Genomic DNA, 14,511 nt, shown 5'->3' with positions numbered 1-14,511 from the left:
TATACCTGCTCATTCTGGTAAGCACCAACAGGAACAGCTTCATAAATACGGCCCTGAGACAGACGTGGAGAGCTAAGTGAATAACAGCACTACTTAGGGACAACAGAGGAGCGAGAGGAGCGAGGCTTTCATCAGCATGTGAAAGGGTGAGGGAGCTTCGGCTTATTGAAAATGGAGTTGTCATTTTTGTCTGGAAACGATGTGTGGATATTAAGAGTAAAAATAGTTTGAGGGGGATTTTTTTTTGGAAGTGGCTCACAAAATCTGTGGTGGAAGAAGTATTCAATTTTGCTGCTTAAGTAAAAGTATAAGAAAAAAAATAATCAAGTAAAGTATCACATGAAAAAATCGACTTAAGTAAAAGCATTGAAGTATCTGTTTAAAGAGTAAAAAGTTTAAGTATTTCATGCAGATTTTTAAGTCTTATAAAGCTTCAGATGTAGTGATTCTGATACAGTTTTGAGCTAAATTTTGTGCAATAGAAACAACTGAATCAGCAGGGTTTTTTTCTAGCTATTTTATTTGTATATTTTTGTTTCCTCAAACTACGAACGTGCTAAAAATAAACCCTCAGTCTTTTCAGCAGGTCTCAAACTATAATAAAAAACACTTTTACTTTTCAGTTCTGTTCAAAAATGTAGTGGAGCAGAAAGTACAGATACCTGCTCTCGGATGTAGTAAAGTAAAAGTTTAAAGAATCAAGTTTAAAATCTATTTAAGTAAAGCACAGACACCTAAAAATGTATATTTGAGTACAGTACTTTACTACCTTTACTTTGTTACGTTCCAACACTGCACAAAATACAATAATACAAAATGTTGACGTTGAAATATTAGTTTTATAGCATTTTATCAACAGTGCTGTGGTGATTTCAGCTGCTCTATAGACTGACAGAGGAGTTGCAGACGTTCACTCGTTCATCCAGTCATAGAGACAACACAGATAATAATGATGATGTATACTTCTATTATAACGCTTGGCCAAACGATCAGAGCCCCTTTTGAGGTTCATGGATTATTCATTCACTCCAGACTCAGGGTAGACTGACAGAAGCGAGGCTGCCAAACTGCGCCATCGACCTCTCCGACCACCACAACCTACAGCGCTAGTCGAGGTGGGTGAAATGTCTTGCCTAAGGATACAACAACAGTACCCAGCATTCCCAGCGATCTCCCATCCAAGTACGAACTAGGACAAACCCCGCTTAGCTTCTGAGAGCACTGAGTGGTACAGTGAGATGAAAGGGCTTGCTCAGGGACACAAGGGCAGTATCGCAACCTTTACATTTTTGACAGTGTTTCTGCCTCAATCAAACTTTTGTTAAAGTGCCCGTATTACGCCATTTTCTGACCTCTGTTATAATGTTTCCTCATCACAAACAGACCTGGAGTTGTGTTTTGTTTCATTCACACATGTTTAACACACAAACCCTGCATATTTAGGTTCTTTCTTTTCTGTTCCACCTTGTGATGTCATGTTGTAATACAGGAAGTACTCCACTGTGTTTTTAAACTCCATTCACCTTCACTAGAATCATTTGGACAATTTCAGCCCTGGAGTTGCCAATCTCAACTGAACTAAAGTTGAATGTTAGCTGTTAACTTAAAAACTACCACTTCATGACATCACAAGGTGGAACAATAGTAATAAAGTGTTACTCAAACATGTGTGAATGAAACAAAGCACAACTCCATGTATGTTTTTGATGCGGTAATGGCATTAAAACGTGACTTAAAGCTCATGAGAGTCACTTTGGCGTAATATAGGACCTTGAAACTACATTACATTAGTCATAGCATCTTGAAAGTAGCGCTCGTCTTCACTACAGTCTGTCATCCCTGCTCCAGCATCAGCAGAGAGCAGAGGAGAGCGTGTAGGAGGGGCTCTTCAGATGGACACTGATGAATGTCCACAACAAACATGGCCCCTGGTGTCTGTGTGTCTGTGTAGCTTCCTCGCATTAGCCTAATGACGGAGCCTTGTGCCTCTGCAGCTCTGAGCGGGACACGCCACACAGACGGAGACGTATTTAAGGCACGTCGATCCTGGCACCGCTTCTGTCCAGTCTGCGGTTCTGCTCAGGGAAATTAGTCAAATGGATCAGGCTGAGTTCAAGACAGACGCACTAAATAAAAAGTGATTTGTGCTACTGCTAGGTTTCAGACGGCATCATAAGATTCTATAGGATGATAACATTTAATACAGATGGGGGTAGGTAAGGTTTTTGTTATAATACAGTGCGTTTTTGGATAGGCCTGTCACAATAACAATAAATTCTGAAGCACAACTTATCGCTATAGAGTTTTACCGCGATAAATGACAATACTGAAACCATTTTATGCAGGAATACAAAAATATAATGCAAGATAATCCCAGTGAACCATTTTTAAATAGACAGTATCATTCAAAATGCCTGATCTGTAAGAAACTGACAGCAGAATGTACCAATAATTAGCCAAAGACGTTACTGAGTCAACTCTCTACTCAAATCTTTTCGTATTACAACTAAAATAGTAAATTCTTCCAATTATTGCCAAGAAAATGTACTCAAGATAAATGTTAAAAATATATTGTTCCAGTGTTTTTTTTTGTTTGTTTTTACTGAACGATGAGTTGATATAGTGATTATGGTGATGAGCTACTTTTGGATCGAGTTATTAATACAAATGATCAGGTTCAACATTTGTGAATAAACCTTTGAGATATTTCATGCCAAAGTACAGAGTAATCAATAGAGAAAAAAACAGGCTTTTCCCCCATCTGAGAGCATCATCGCATTCTAGGATCTGAAAACCATCAGTTTGAGCCGTAGACTGTACGGTAGACGGTATATGGAATTATGTAAAGAAAAAAAAAACATTAAATAACTACTACATTTTTTCTATTGTTAACTTTCAAAGTGTCCACCCTTTGCTTTGTCGAAAAATATTTTGTAGAGTTATTTAACTTTTTTTTTCTTTGCTACATAAGTCCATATATCTTACTTCATATATTTGATGTCTTCTGTGTGTATTTTGACTGGTTTTGTTTAAACATACACTGCCAGGCAAAAGTTTGAACACACCCTTTCATTCAGTGTTTTTTTTTTCTTTATTTTTACTACTTTCTACATGTTACATACGGAAGACACCAAGTATATGAAGCAAGATATATGGAATTATGTAGGAAAGTAAAAAAAAAACAAAAAAAAACAAAACAACAAACAAACTAATGAATATTTTTCGACAAAGCAAAGGGTAGCTATTTGAGTATAAAAGATATATTATTATAAGTAGAGTTTTTTTGTTTGTTTGGTTTTTTGTCTGTGTAAACCCTCAGTCGTCCAGGTCTGATTTTTTTTTTTTTTTTTTGCTCCATAATTCCATATATCTTACTTATATGATTTGATGCATGGTTTTAAAATATAAAAAGTAGTAAAAATCGAATGAGAGAGTGTGTCCAAACTTTTGATTTGTAGTGTAAATAAAGGATTATGAAAATAAGTCTCAGAAAAAGGAAGGCACATTTCTGATTTGTGTGTCATTCAAACACTGCAGACAGTTAAATTACAGTCTGAGAGCAGTGGAGTTATAATTCAGTCTGTAACATGCAGCATAAGACAAACTCTATGCAAGGCAATGACCACAAAACATATAAACTCAAGAGGACCATCTGCGACTCTGCCCCTCTAACTGCCTCCAGTTTACAGTTGATGTTTGCCGCCATCTGCAGGTCATAGTATGTAACTACACTCAGGAAAAAAAAAATATTTCTGTAGAGAAAAGTACTACACGGTCACCAATCATCTTTAAATACATTCTCTAAAACGAGCTTGAGTCAACTCCTGGTTTGTAATGACACAGAAAACACAGACAAGATGACTGAATACCTTTAAATACATTATTGTGAGACTTTTTACTTGTGTAATTTAGTTACACAACATTATTAAATATTTACCATTTTACCTGTATGTGAGTTTGTGAAATGTACTTTGAGTTACACCACAACTGTTTATTGTCTGTGAAATATATGTTATAAGTGTGCAAAATGATTCTCGTTAATTAAAGGTGCACTACGCAATTTTTACAGTGGGGGTCCACAATGTGCCTGTCTCCATGGAGATGCTATTATTGTCCCAAAAATGTTTCAAAGTATGGTATGTTCAAATACAAGTGTTTTTAATGCTCAACAATACATTGGAATAACATGCATTTTGAGCGGGGTTGGCCTGCTTGTCTCCATGGAGATACGTTTAATGTCATACTGTGGAACAATCTTGGCAAATCATCTCCACGGTAAAAGCAGGCGGTGGACCCTCTTCCAAAGAAATGTTGCTTAGTGCACCTTTATGTTGAGCTGAGCTGGAGATTTCACCTTAGAAAAGCTGAATTATTTAAAAAAAAACAAAAAACAAATGTATTAAAGCAACAACAAAACAAAACGTCTGTAGATATATTTCTTAAAATGACAAAAGCATCCACCGCATGCTCACACAAAACCGCCCAGACACAGGCCATGCAGCATGCTCGACGGGAGGCGGAGTTACCTGAAAGTAGGCGTGGCTTTGAGGATAGAGGGAGGAGAAAGGTGGAGCGGGGACTTCATTCATTCGCTCCCCATCCGGACCTGGCCACGCCTCCTCATCGAAAAGTCCATCAGGAGAATCTACCTACGGTCACAGACAGGCTCAGCTACTGCTACACACAACTACACACATACGTACTTCTACTAATATAAATCTAGGAAACATTTATTACTGGGGGATATGAGGATTCAAATTAAATCGTGGTCTGATCCTTGTAAAATTTGAAAATGTTTGTTTTTTTGTAGCGCTTTTTTCAAGGTACTCAAAGCATTTTACATCAAAGAACCACTCATCCATTCATACACCAGAGTACAGGGGTGAGGTGGGTTAAGTGTCCTGCCCCGGAGCACAATGGCAGCATTTGTCTGGGAGCTGGCATCGCACCGCCAACCTGTTGGTGAGTGGATCTGTGTGGATCTCTACCAACGTCAAGAGCAGGATTTGAACCACCAACCTTCAAATCATTGGACCAACACTTTACCAACTGTGCTACCGTCGCTACTTGTGATGTCCTATGTGATGTGATGGGCTTTACTCCGTCTGGTCTGCTCCCATCATGCTCCGAGTGAGTGACAGGCAGATTAAACCAATCACGGAGAAGCGTAGGCCCTCAGAAACAGATGACTTTAATCTCGACAAGAATATATAAAGATCCTAAATGTGAAAATGTACATGAATTATCAATTATTTGGCAGTGGTAAAGTGTAAAAGCAAGAGATTAACAAAGATATGGCTGACATTCTACACTCTCGGCCTGTCCAATCACCATCAAACACAATAACACACACAGGTAATTTCGGTGAAGTGTCTTGCTCAGTGACACAAAGCAGTCTCCAAGGTTAATGGAAGATTATTGAACCACCAACCTCCATATTAATAGACAGGCATGCCATCAAAACAATTGCCATATGTTGGTTTCAGAGCGATTCAAATTTAACACATAGTAAGGAACAATTTTAGACAAAAGATATAAAAATGTTTTATCTTTTGAATGGCCAAAAGTCCTCAAAATGGCATCCAAAACAGAAAATATGTTGAATTTCAAATTGCAATGATCATAGTAACACATAACGTACTACACATTTATGGTTTTGTAATCTAGCATGTGGGTTCGTCATGTGAAAAAATCCAATATTTACGGGACAGGAGGAGTGTGAAGCGGAAATGGGACACAACTGTGGGAAGAGGGGCATGGGGAGACAAGATGGCCGCTCCATCTGTGCCCGGGGAAGCCGCCAGCCGAGCACCTGTCTCTCCACACGCTCATATGAGGAGCCACTTCTTGAAATAACCACTTCACTGTGCCAGGGCGGACAAATATGGGGACACGTTTGGCAACAAGATTTCATAATAGCTTGGCCTGAGAAACGTATACAGGAATGATGTGAAAAAGTATTTTAGGGTGGTTGTACTGGTAAATTAGTAGGTGAGGTCATAACTGCAATAATGAATATTTAGAAGTAATTTATGTGAAATGGTAACAATATGAAGAATAGATTGACTGATTATTAATGTTTTAGTAATGTTTAAAATATATTTGTTTAAAAAGCCACTGAAAATAGTGGTTTTGCTGCATAGAAACAAAATAAGCGTCCTCACAATAGGCTCTGTGCACAACGGCGCCCGGCAACGTCACTGTTAGCATCACTACTTTCTCTGCAATTTTGTCTCTCTGACGTTTTTGCCGAGTCACACTAAAATTAATAAATATTTTAAGATCAAGCTGTGGGTGGATGTCACTGAACATGTTAAAAACTACACAAATAAAATGAATACTTCACCGGATGACAAGAGAGATGTTTGTGTTTCAATGCTAACGCTAATGCTAATTTTGAAGCATAATAAATATGAAAACAACAGTATTCTACTCATACAAATAATTGGGTAGTCTCTATTTTAATTAATTTGAATTTTAACAGGTTGTTTATTTTATGTTTTCTGGTTTTAATAAAAGTGACTGTTCGCTTTGAGACACAGTGAGCTAGCTAGCGTGGTTCTGTACAAAGAGACTATTAAATGTGATGTGTACCTGACAGTTAGAATTAATCATTTCCAAGGTATTTTTAACAATAAAATCTCTAAATAAAAGAAAGGAAGGACTGTAGGACATTCCGGACAAACTGGCTTCCCCATTCACGATTAGAATTGGATTAATTGCACAGCTCTATGATGAATCGGCCAAAAAATACATTTTGGACCATTTTCAAACCACAGCAATAAAGCATTACGTTCCATTGTGAACAGTATTAGCCTGGCAGTCATAGTTACCACCTCCAGCCACACCTGGGTTTGCATCAGAGACAACAGCCGATTAAAATATGTCTGCAAGTCTCTCCTCAAAGGAAACATGAAAATATATCACACAAAGATAAAAATAATGTTTGATTTTTGCAGCAACTGGTAAAGAAAGATTATGCCACAAGATGGAGCTATATCCCAATGTTTCCATCAAAGGAAAAAGGCAAAGACAGCAACAGGACAATTAGTAAAAATTATGTCTTCAACCTCCCATTTGATGTGTGATTTAAATAAATCAGAGTATCTGTAAATATGTATGTGTATATCATACGAAAACCAAATTCATAACATCTACCTTAAACTGAATAAACAAAGGGACATGATTATTTTGAATTCGGCCGAACCAACAAAAGAAGCTGTTACGATTTACAAAGTAAGACCTAACGTGTGTATATAGACAGATTATATTAAGAGAATACTTTTCTAGCACATCTAAATTCTGGTCCCACTGCTTCTAAAATTTTCATTGGACAGCCCTAGTTAGTGGAGATAAGTCCGTCTCCTTAAATTATGTATATTTGATCATTCTTTAATGTAACTCACTGCATCAACTGGAACATCCAAGGAAAAGACCATGGGAATATTTTAGCAGAGGAGAAAAATGAGTGTCAAAATGCAAGTCAAATTTACCTATGGGCAACTGAACAAGTATTAAAACATTTGCAAGTCTTTTAACTATGAAGATTTTACACCAAAAAAACTAGGACTGACAAACAGTGCTGTGGGTTTATAAGATATTCACATAGACAGCAGTGGCTACGTTTATGCGAACACCAAAAACCTGATCGTAATCTGATTTCTGGAGTGATCAGATTACTGAAATGTCATCTGATGTTGAGTAATCTGATTTCTGTCTGATTGTTCACACCTGTGTTGGTTTTGACAAGGGAAATAATGCAGATAAGAGCAAACTAATGTAGCAAAGCAAAAACGGAAATCAAAGAGAAAGTAATTTTAAAATCCAGTGAAGTGGGTGTGGCTTTGTTGTTTCATAATTACCTGCGCAGGTGTGATATGGGCGCGGGTGACGTATCCGTGGACATGTTGAATTTGAGACAGCTGTCGTTCGGCCACCTGCACTAGCTCCGCCCCCCTGAGCTCACAGTGCCTTCCCAGAGAACCGTTGCGTCCCAAACCCCTCCCCCTGTCCCGGCCGAGGCTTCCGACTCCGCCCTCCCTTCCCAGCGTTCCTCCATCCCAGCCTATGCATTCCACTCCTCCAGCGTTTCTTCCCAAAGTACTTCCATCTCGCCCCAAACTCCCCCCTTCTCGTCCAAGCGTTCCCCGGCTGCGTTCCAGAGTTCCTCCATCTGTCCCTAGGGTCCCTCCGTCCTCCAGTGCCCGTAGGCCCATGGGGTGTTGGGGGCAGGTGTGGTGGTGGTGATGGGGGTGTAGTCTTGGAGCTCCGGGAGATGTACCGTCCTCTTCGTGGTACCGGTACTTCTAGAGTAGGGTAGTTCGGTGGGGTATGGTGATGTGGATACGATGAAAAAATGGAGGTTATGGGAAAAATTGTATTGACAAGAGACATAGGATAGAAAAGGTTTAAGGAGGGGGGTAAATAAACAGGAATGATGTTATATGGAATGGATGGGAGTGGGAAAAAGAAAACAGATATCAGAGATTAGTTCAAAAGCAGAGGTAGAAAAGTAGCTTGTTAGACCATCTATAAGACGTGTTAAAAAATGCGTCAAATTTTGTAAATATTAAGTAACTTATTAAACATTATACAGGGTGTCCATCCAATCAAATCAAAGTTGTCCTATTGTACTCAGTGGTTTCCAAAGTTTTTGACCTTAGTTAATACACCTCTATATGGGCATCATTAGTCGCATGAAGCACATCGAAACTTTACTGGATTTCTTGCCATGTCCGCTGAAGCAGAGCCTCATCAACGGCTGCGATCACGTCTGTTATCTTTTGCTTTAGTTCAGTAATGTCGCGTATCTTTGTTGGATACACAATATCTTTAACACAGCCCCACAGAAAGAAATCCAGAGGCGTGATATCTGGGAACACGGTGGCCACGGAACTGGTCCATCCCTTCCAACCCAACGGTCTGGAAATGTCTGAGGAACTCCCAACAAATGTAATGTGATTAAAAACTTTTATAAGCACTGAGTACAACAGAACAAATCTATTTAATAAATCTTATCAGTTGCCTTTGTAATTCAATATTAAAACCGTAAAGAGACTTTATGGACACCCTGTGATATGAAACAAAATATTTAGAAGATTATTCAGGAGTGGGAAGGGTATAAGAGAAATTAATGTTGTCGCATTTTTAAAACAGCACAGAACACAAAGTACAGACAGAGATAAGAACATTAACACAACATATAGTTTTGTAGTGTATATTCAACAAACCGAAAGCTCCAACCTCCAACAGTTTCACTCACGGAGACACAAACACATGCACGAAATATTACGGCGCTGTTGTCCTGTTGTTTACATCGGTGATTATTGAGTGCAATAAGTTCTCCAAAATGGGAAGCTACTATTGGCTTCTAGAAGGATTGTTTATATGGCTTATCCTAATTTTTAAATTAAGTTCTATGGGCTGCAGGCGACCAACGAAATGATTTGTCCATTGAAGCATCTGTGCATGGATTAATCGACTAAAAGTGGGTACAAAAATGTTAGGATCTCGAATAACACAACTATGAATGCAGAGAAATACTAGTAAATAGTACTAGTAAACAGCATCATTAGTGAACAAGTAAACTGTGCAGTCACTTCTAACTCAGCCCATGCCTCTCTTTTCTGTTATTGTTCATTCATAGATAGATAGATGGATAGATAGATGGATAGATGGATGGATGGATGGATGGATAGATGGATAGATAAATAAATAAAAATAAATAATAAATAAAAAAATAAAAAATAAATAAATAAATTGTAAGCCCTGCGAGACGACTGCTGTTGGTTTTGGGCTATACTAAAAACAATTTGAATTTACATCTTTAATCATTTGACTGAGCAAATATTTGGTCAACTAAGACAACATCAACCATTTTTACCCGATACTGAAGGACGACAGCCCTGGGACATGAAATTCAAATCTTTCAACTGGACAAAAAGTTGTAGGACTTTTTGCCCAGGTTTGGATCAACTGAGGCATTACACACACTGCCCCCTTTAAACACTAATTTAATTGTGTTAAAAGATCAAATACTGTCCAGTCTCTACACCTGTGTACTTGTGTTTGTTATTCACAGAAATCTGTATTCTGAGTCCACAGGATGCAGCAGGAAGCAGTGAGCCGTGCAGAGCCTTGTTTTAGCCGCGTTGTGTAACAGGTCCAGGTGGACAGTCTGCGGGACACTAATAGTTTCCTGAGGACCGTGTTTGGGAGCGTCTTCACAGAGAGACAGATTCACACGGAGACAGATAGGACAGGGGAGCATCAGCCTCAGGCACAAAAGCTCCTATCAAACTCATCATGTCTCCATCGCACTTTTTCTCTTCTCTCTATTCCTACCATTTTCACACAATGTCTTTATATCTAAAAAAAGGACAGAATAAAATATGTATGAAATAACTGATCGTAATCTAGTTAAACCATGAAACCGTATTGGTATTTTAGTTCTAGGATTTAAAATTAATTGTTGGGTTAATGATATCTTGGTAAAATCTCAACATATTTACATGCACAATGCGGGTTAATATGTATTGTCCCTTAACAAAAATACACACATTCATACTTCACTGTAGCTAATTTACTGTAATAAAATACTTTGATTTGGCATTAATAATGAATACGTTATAAAGTATGTCTGAGGGAAGCTTGAACTCCATATGTGCTGCCAACACCAACAGACTGACTTGTTTGAAACTGCACACACGTCGTGAGGATCCACAAAACAAACAAGTGTCTTTTGAAGGAAATGGAACAAAGCGACAGCTAATATCAACGGCACGAAAGAGGAAGCTATAGTTCTTGGTCATGTCGTATTATCAGAGCCCAAACTCTCGGCACCATATTCTGAGGGGGTCGTAATGATGCCCAAAGGACGAGAGGGAGACAGAGAAGATGATGGAGCGACTGGAACAAAAGTGGCTGGTTTAGAAGCAGGTCCAGACACCCCTGATCCCAGAGCATCAGAAATCAGGGGCGGAACAGACAGGACAAGACACACACTACAGTCTAGTAATACAACTTAGACCAAACTAAATGAGTAAATATTTGTCCAACCGTGATCACAGTGAAAACAGCCCATCTGTTGGCAACGGTGTGAAGTGGAAAGCAGTTCTGAGACTAAAAATAATATCTGTGAGCAACTGAGCAAGTTGTTCAGTTTGACGTACACAGTTGTTCAAGTCCTACAAAAGTAAAAGTGCAATGTGTAACTTTTATGGTAGAGGTCCGCCACCTGTTTGTCTCCCTGGAGATGTATTTCTTTGTCTAAAATGTTCCTCTGCACGCCATCAAACTGACCTAACTCCATGGTGACAAAAAGGTGGCACCAAAAGACCAAGTTACAGGTCAGATCTGTGGAATGGTGACCTCACTCACTGTAAGAATACATGTATTATACCTAAAGCTTGACAGATAAGTCCAATGCCATACCAGTGAACATTCCTGGCAAAACAATAACATGGATATAAGCAGGTGGCAGATGTAACTTTAAATAAACTGTACAATGCAATCCGCAATATCCATCCATACATTTTCTTCGGCTTATCTGGAGCCAGGTCGCGGGGGCAGCAGTCTAAGCAGGGACTCCCAGACTTCCCTCACCCCGGACACGTCCTCCAGCTCCTTCGGTGGGACCCCAAGGCATTCCCAGGCCAGCCGAGAGACATAGTCCCTCCAGCGTGTCCTGGGTCTTCCCCTGAGTCAATCCGCAATATATTTACTATTTAACATGCACCACTGTGGTTCTTTACATCTGAATGTGACCTAACATAACCTGGAGTATCCCCCAGACTCAGCGGTGGTCATGTGACAGCGGAGGTCATGTGATCAGCGAAGGAGGAAGTGCGCTGCGATTGGACACACAGAGACACAGAGCCTACAGCGGTGACTATCGATCTGTGCACGTTCAGACAGAGAGGTCAGCCATGTGACCCTATGACCTCATACTCACTGAATCGATGCAACCTGCTGGGATCAACTCTGCAGTAATCCATTATCTGACCCGCACTAAATATAGGAAGTACTATTAGCTCAATGTAACGACTTTGACTCTAAACTGAGACATTTTAGGTCACGGTAAAATTCATTCAACTGCTCACAACTGCCACTATTTCTATGTAATTAGTTGATTACTAGAAAGTCTGGACGTTTGTGTTGATTTATTCACAATTAATCTGAGCGGAGTTAAGTGAAACGTGCAGATTAGGCTAACTCTGTAGTTACCAGGTAGATTAACTAATACTACATTTGATTTAGATAACACATTATGGACACTCACAAATGCTCATTAAAATCTCATAAAAAAAAAAAAAAAATCTCCAAACTGTTGCTGTCATCATGTGCACCAATGAATTTGACTGTTCCTGGGGTCGATAAGACTTAAATCAACAAAATGGAAACATTTAAAGAGGAAGAATCTACTTTTTGGAGCTTTCTACCATGTTATAACATTGTTCCCGCATTGAAAACATGCCTGAAGAGGTTTTATATGTCACCCATGCATGTTTGAGTAATTTAGTGATCTCTCCAGGGCCCTATTCGAACTCACTTACGGTTAGCAGTCCATTTTGTCCAAAGCTCCGTCCACAAGCCTATGTCATCCATACTCCCACACTCCATAAATATACAAAAAAAAAGATTAAAAAAAAAAAAAAATCTCTAACAGGATGGGTTGTGAGAGCGCTCTGAAGGGGGAGGGACTCAGCACGGAGAGCAAAACAACTATTAAACATGTTAATGCATTGATTTTGATGAATATAGCCATTTCGAAACAATAAAGAGCAATATGGGCATCTAAATATGTTATGTGTTAGTGATTAATATCCCATAGAAGTCTAATACGGCCTTTTTAAATTGGATTAGCAAAACTTGGCCGTTACGTCTCATATAAAAGTCACACTAAACTTCACACAAATATGATAAAACCTCTAATAAACATTCAGCCTTCTGCAGTTTAATTGGACTAAAACTGCTGTGTTCATTGGCAACAGATTTTTGTCAGTATAGTCAGTCAAACATGAGAAACACCAGCAGAGGATGGGACATAAGTGAAGTGTAACTGTGTCTCAGGAGAGAGCAGTTTAATTAAGACTTTGGGCTGTGTGCACTGGAGAAGAAACACACATGAGACTAGAGGAAGCTCAGAGAGGGTTTGGGATGTTTGGCACTGGCCTCAATACATTTCACTGCCCTAAAACTAAGAAAATAAATAGTGGAACTCGTTTTGGACAAATGAACAACTGATGACAAGCACTGCATTATCACTACAATATACAGACCAATATTCACAGTAAATTCATATAAAAACAAGGTTAAAATAGTTGGGATGCTAGGAATGCATACGGCAAGTGCACGTGCAAACCGTTTAAAGGTTTTTCATGTTTTAATCTTAATTATTGTGTATAAAGAAGTGGACTAAGGGACGTCACGTGTAGCGTTCAGCTCCAGTCCAATGAAGCTCATCGATGTTAGCAGTTACAGGGGTGAATTCCAGTTTTGGAATACCGACCGCGAGAATTATAGCAACCAAAGAGCCAATCCGAAGCGAGGCTGTTGAAGGTAACACCCCTACCTACACGTACCTCTGGTTTAGCAGGGACCAGAAGCTTACCAACGCTATCCTATTTGGAACGCGGCAGTTACCTATGTCCATTTATATATAAAGTGTATGGTTTTAATACAGAAAATTTCAGGTACAGCTCCTTTAAAATGATAATTCAATGATTCTTTCTTTCTTAACTATTACTTATTAACCTCAAGCTCCCGGGTTGCACAATCCCAACTTAAACCTATTTGAATTGCCTTAAGTAGAACAGTTTTCCCTCTACATCATTACATAACCACAGCATCCCAAACCAAATCACCAGCTGTGCTCTGTGCTCTTTTTACATGACCTAAAATCCCTTTATTTCTCTCCTTACTAAAGATATGATTGTATTCTTGTAGTGTGGTTGGTTGAGTCTGTCAGACTGAATGGACCGTGAGCTTTTGGGTGATGTGGTTTACAGACAGACAGTGACATAACATTTGAATGTTTAAAGTGTAAAGTACTTTTCTATCTTCAAGGCACTCAAAGCACTTTAGATCAGGGAACCAGTCACCCGTTCACACTCATACACCGGTGTACGCAGACACTGGGGGCAGAGGCAGGGTAAGTGTCTTGCCCAAGAGCACAACTACAACTACTGATCACTCTACCGACAATGTTAATGTTGAGATTGTAGGGATTTGAACCGCCAGACTTCAGATCAGAGGATAAGCACTCTTCCAATTGAGCCATCACAAACTCACACACACACACACACACACACACATACTCTGCAATCATACAACAATAATATGGGTTAAGTGTCTTGCCCAAGGACACAGAACCCAGCAAAGAGATTTCAGTGTCTCTTGTCCAAAAAAATCCTTGAACGTTGTTTTGTTGAAGAAGGAGCAGAAAAACAGACATCAACTTTACAAATGTTTTTTTCTTGTTTTCATGCATTTCCAATAACACATGTTGGA

At 39.1% G+C, this 14,511-nt stretch overlaps 1 protein-coding gene across 5 annotated transcripts in view; it reads right to left on the bottom strand.

The window, feature by feature from the left end:
* The window catches only part of LOC117369720 (discs large homolog 1-like protein), a 162,105-nt gene that overhangs the window by 100,728 nt on the left and 46,866 nt on the right, over nt 1-14,511 (bottom strand). For 3 of the 5 annotated variants that reach the window (XM_055221459.1, XM_055221460.1, XM_055221461.1), the window contains one exon: nt 4,527-4,649. The exons of 1 other annotated variant lie outside the window; for it this stretch is intronic. In XM_055221459.1, coding sequence (XP_055077434.1) covers nt 4,527-4,649 — 123 coding nt within the window. Of the gene's footprint in view, nt 1-4,526; nt 4,650-7,862; nt 7,899-14,511 lie in introns of those variants that run through there. One more of the 5 variants, XM_055221462.1, reaches the window with a different exon arrangement.

The sequence above is a fragment of the Periophthalmus magnuspinnatus genome, chromosome 4 (assembly GCF_009829125.3).
Source record: "Periophthalmus magnuspinnatus isolate fPerMag1 chromosome 4, fPerMag1.2.pri, whole genome shotgun sequence".
Lineage (NCBI taxonomy): Eukaryota > Metazoa > Chordata > Actinopteri > Gobiiformes > Gobiidae > Periophthalmus > Periophthalmus magnuspinnatus.
This window is presented reverse-complemented; position numbering and strand designations above follow the sequence as displayed.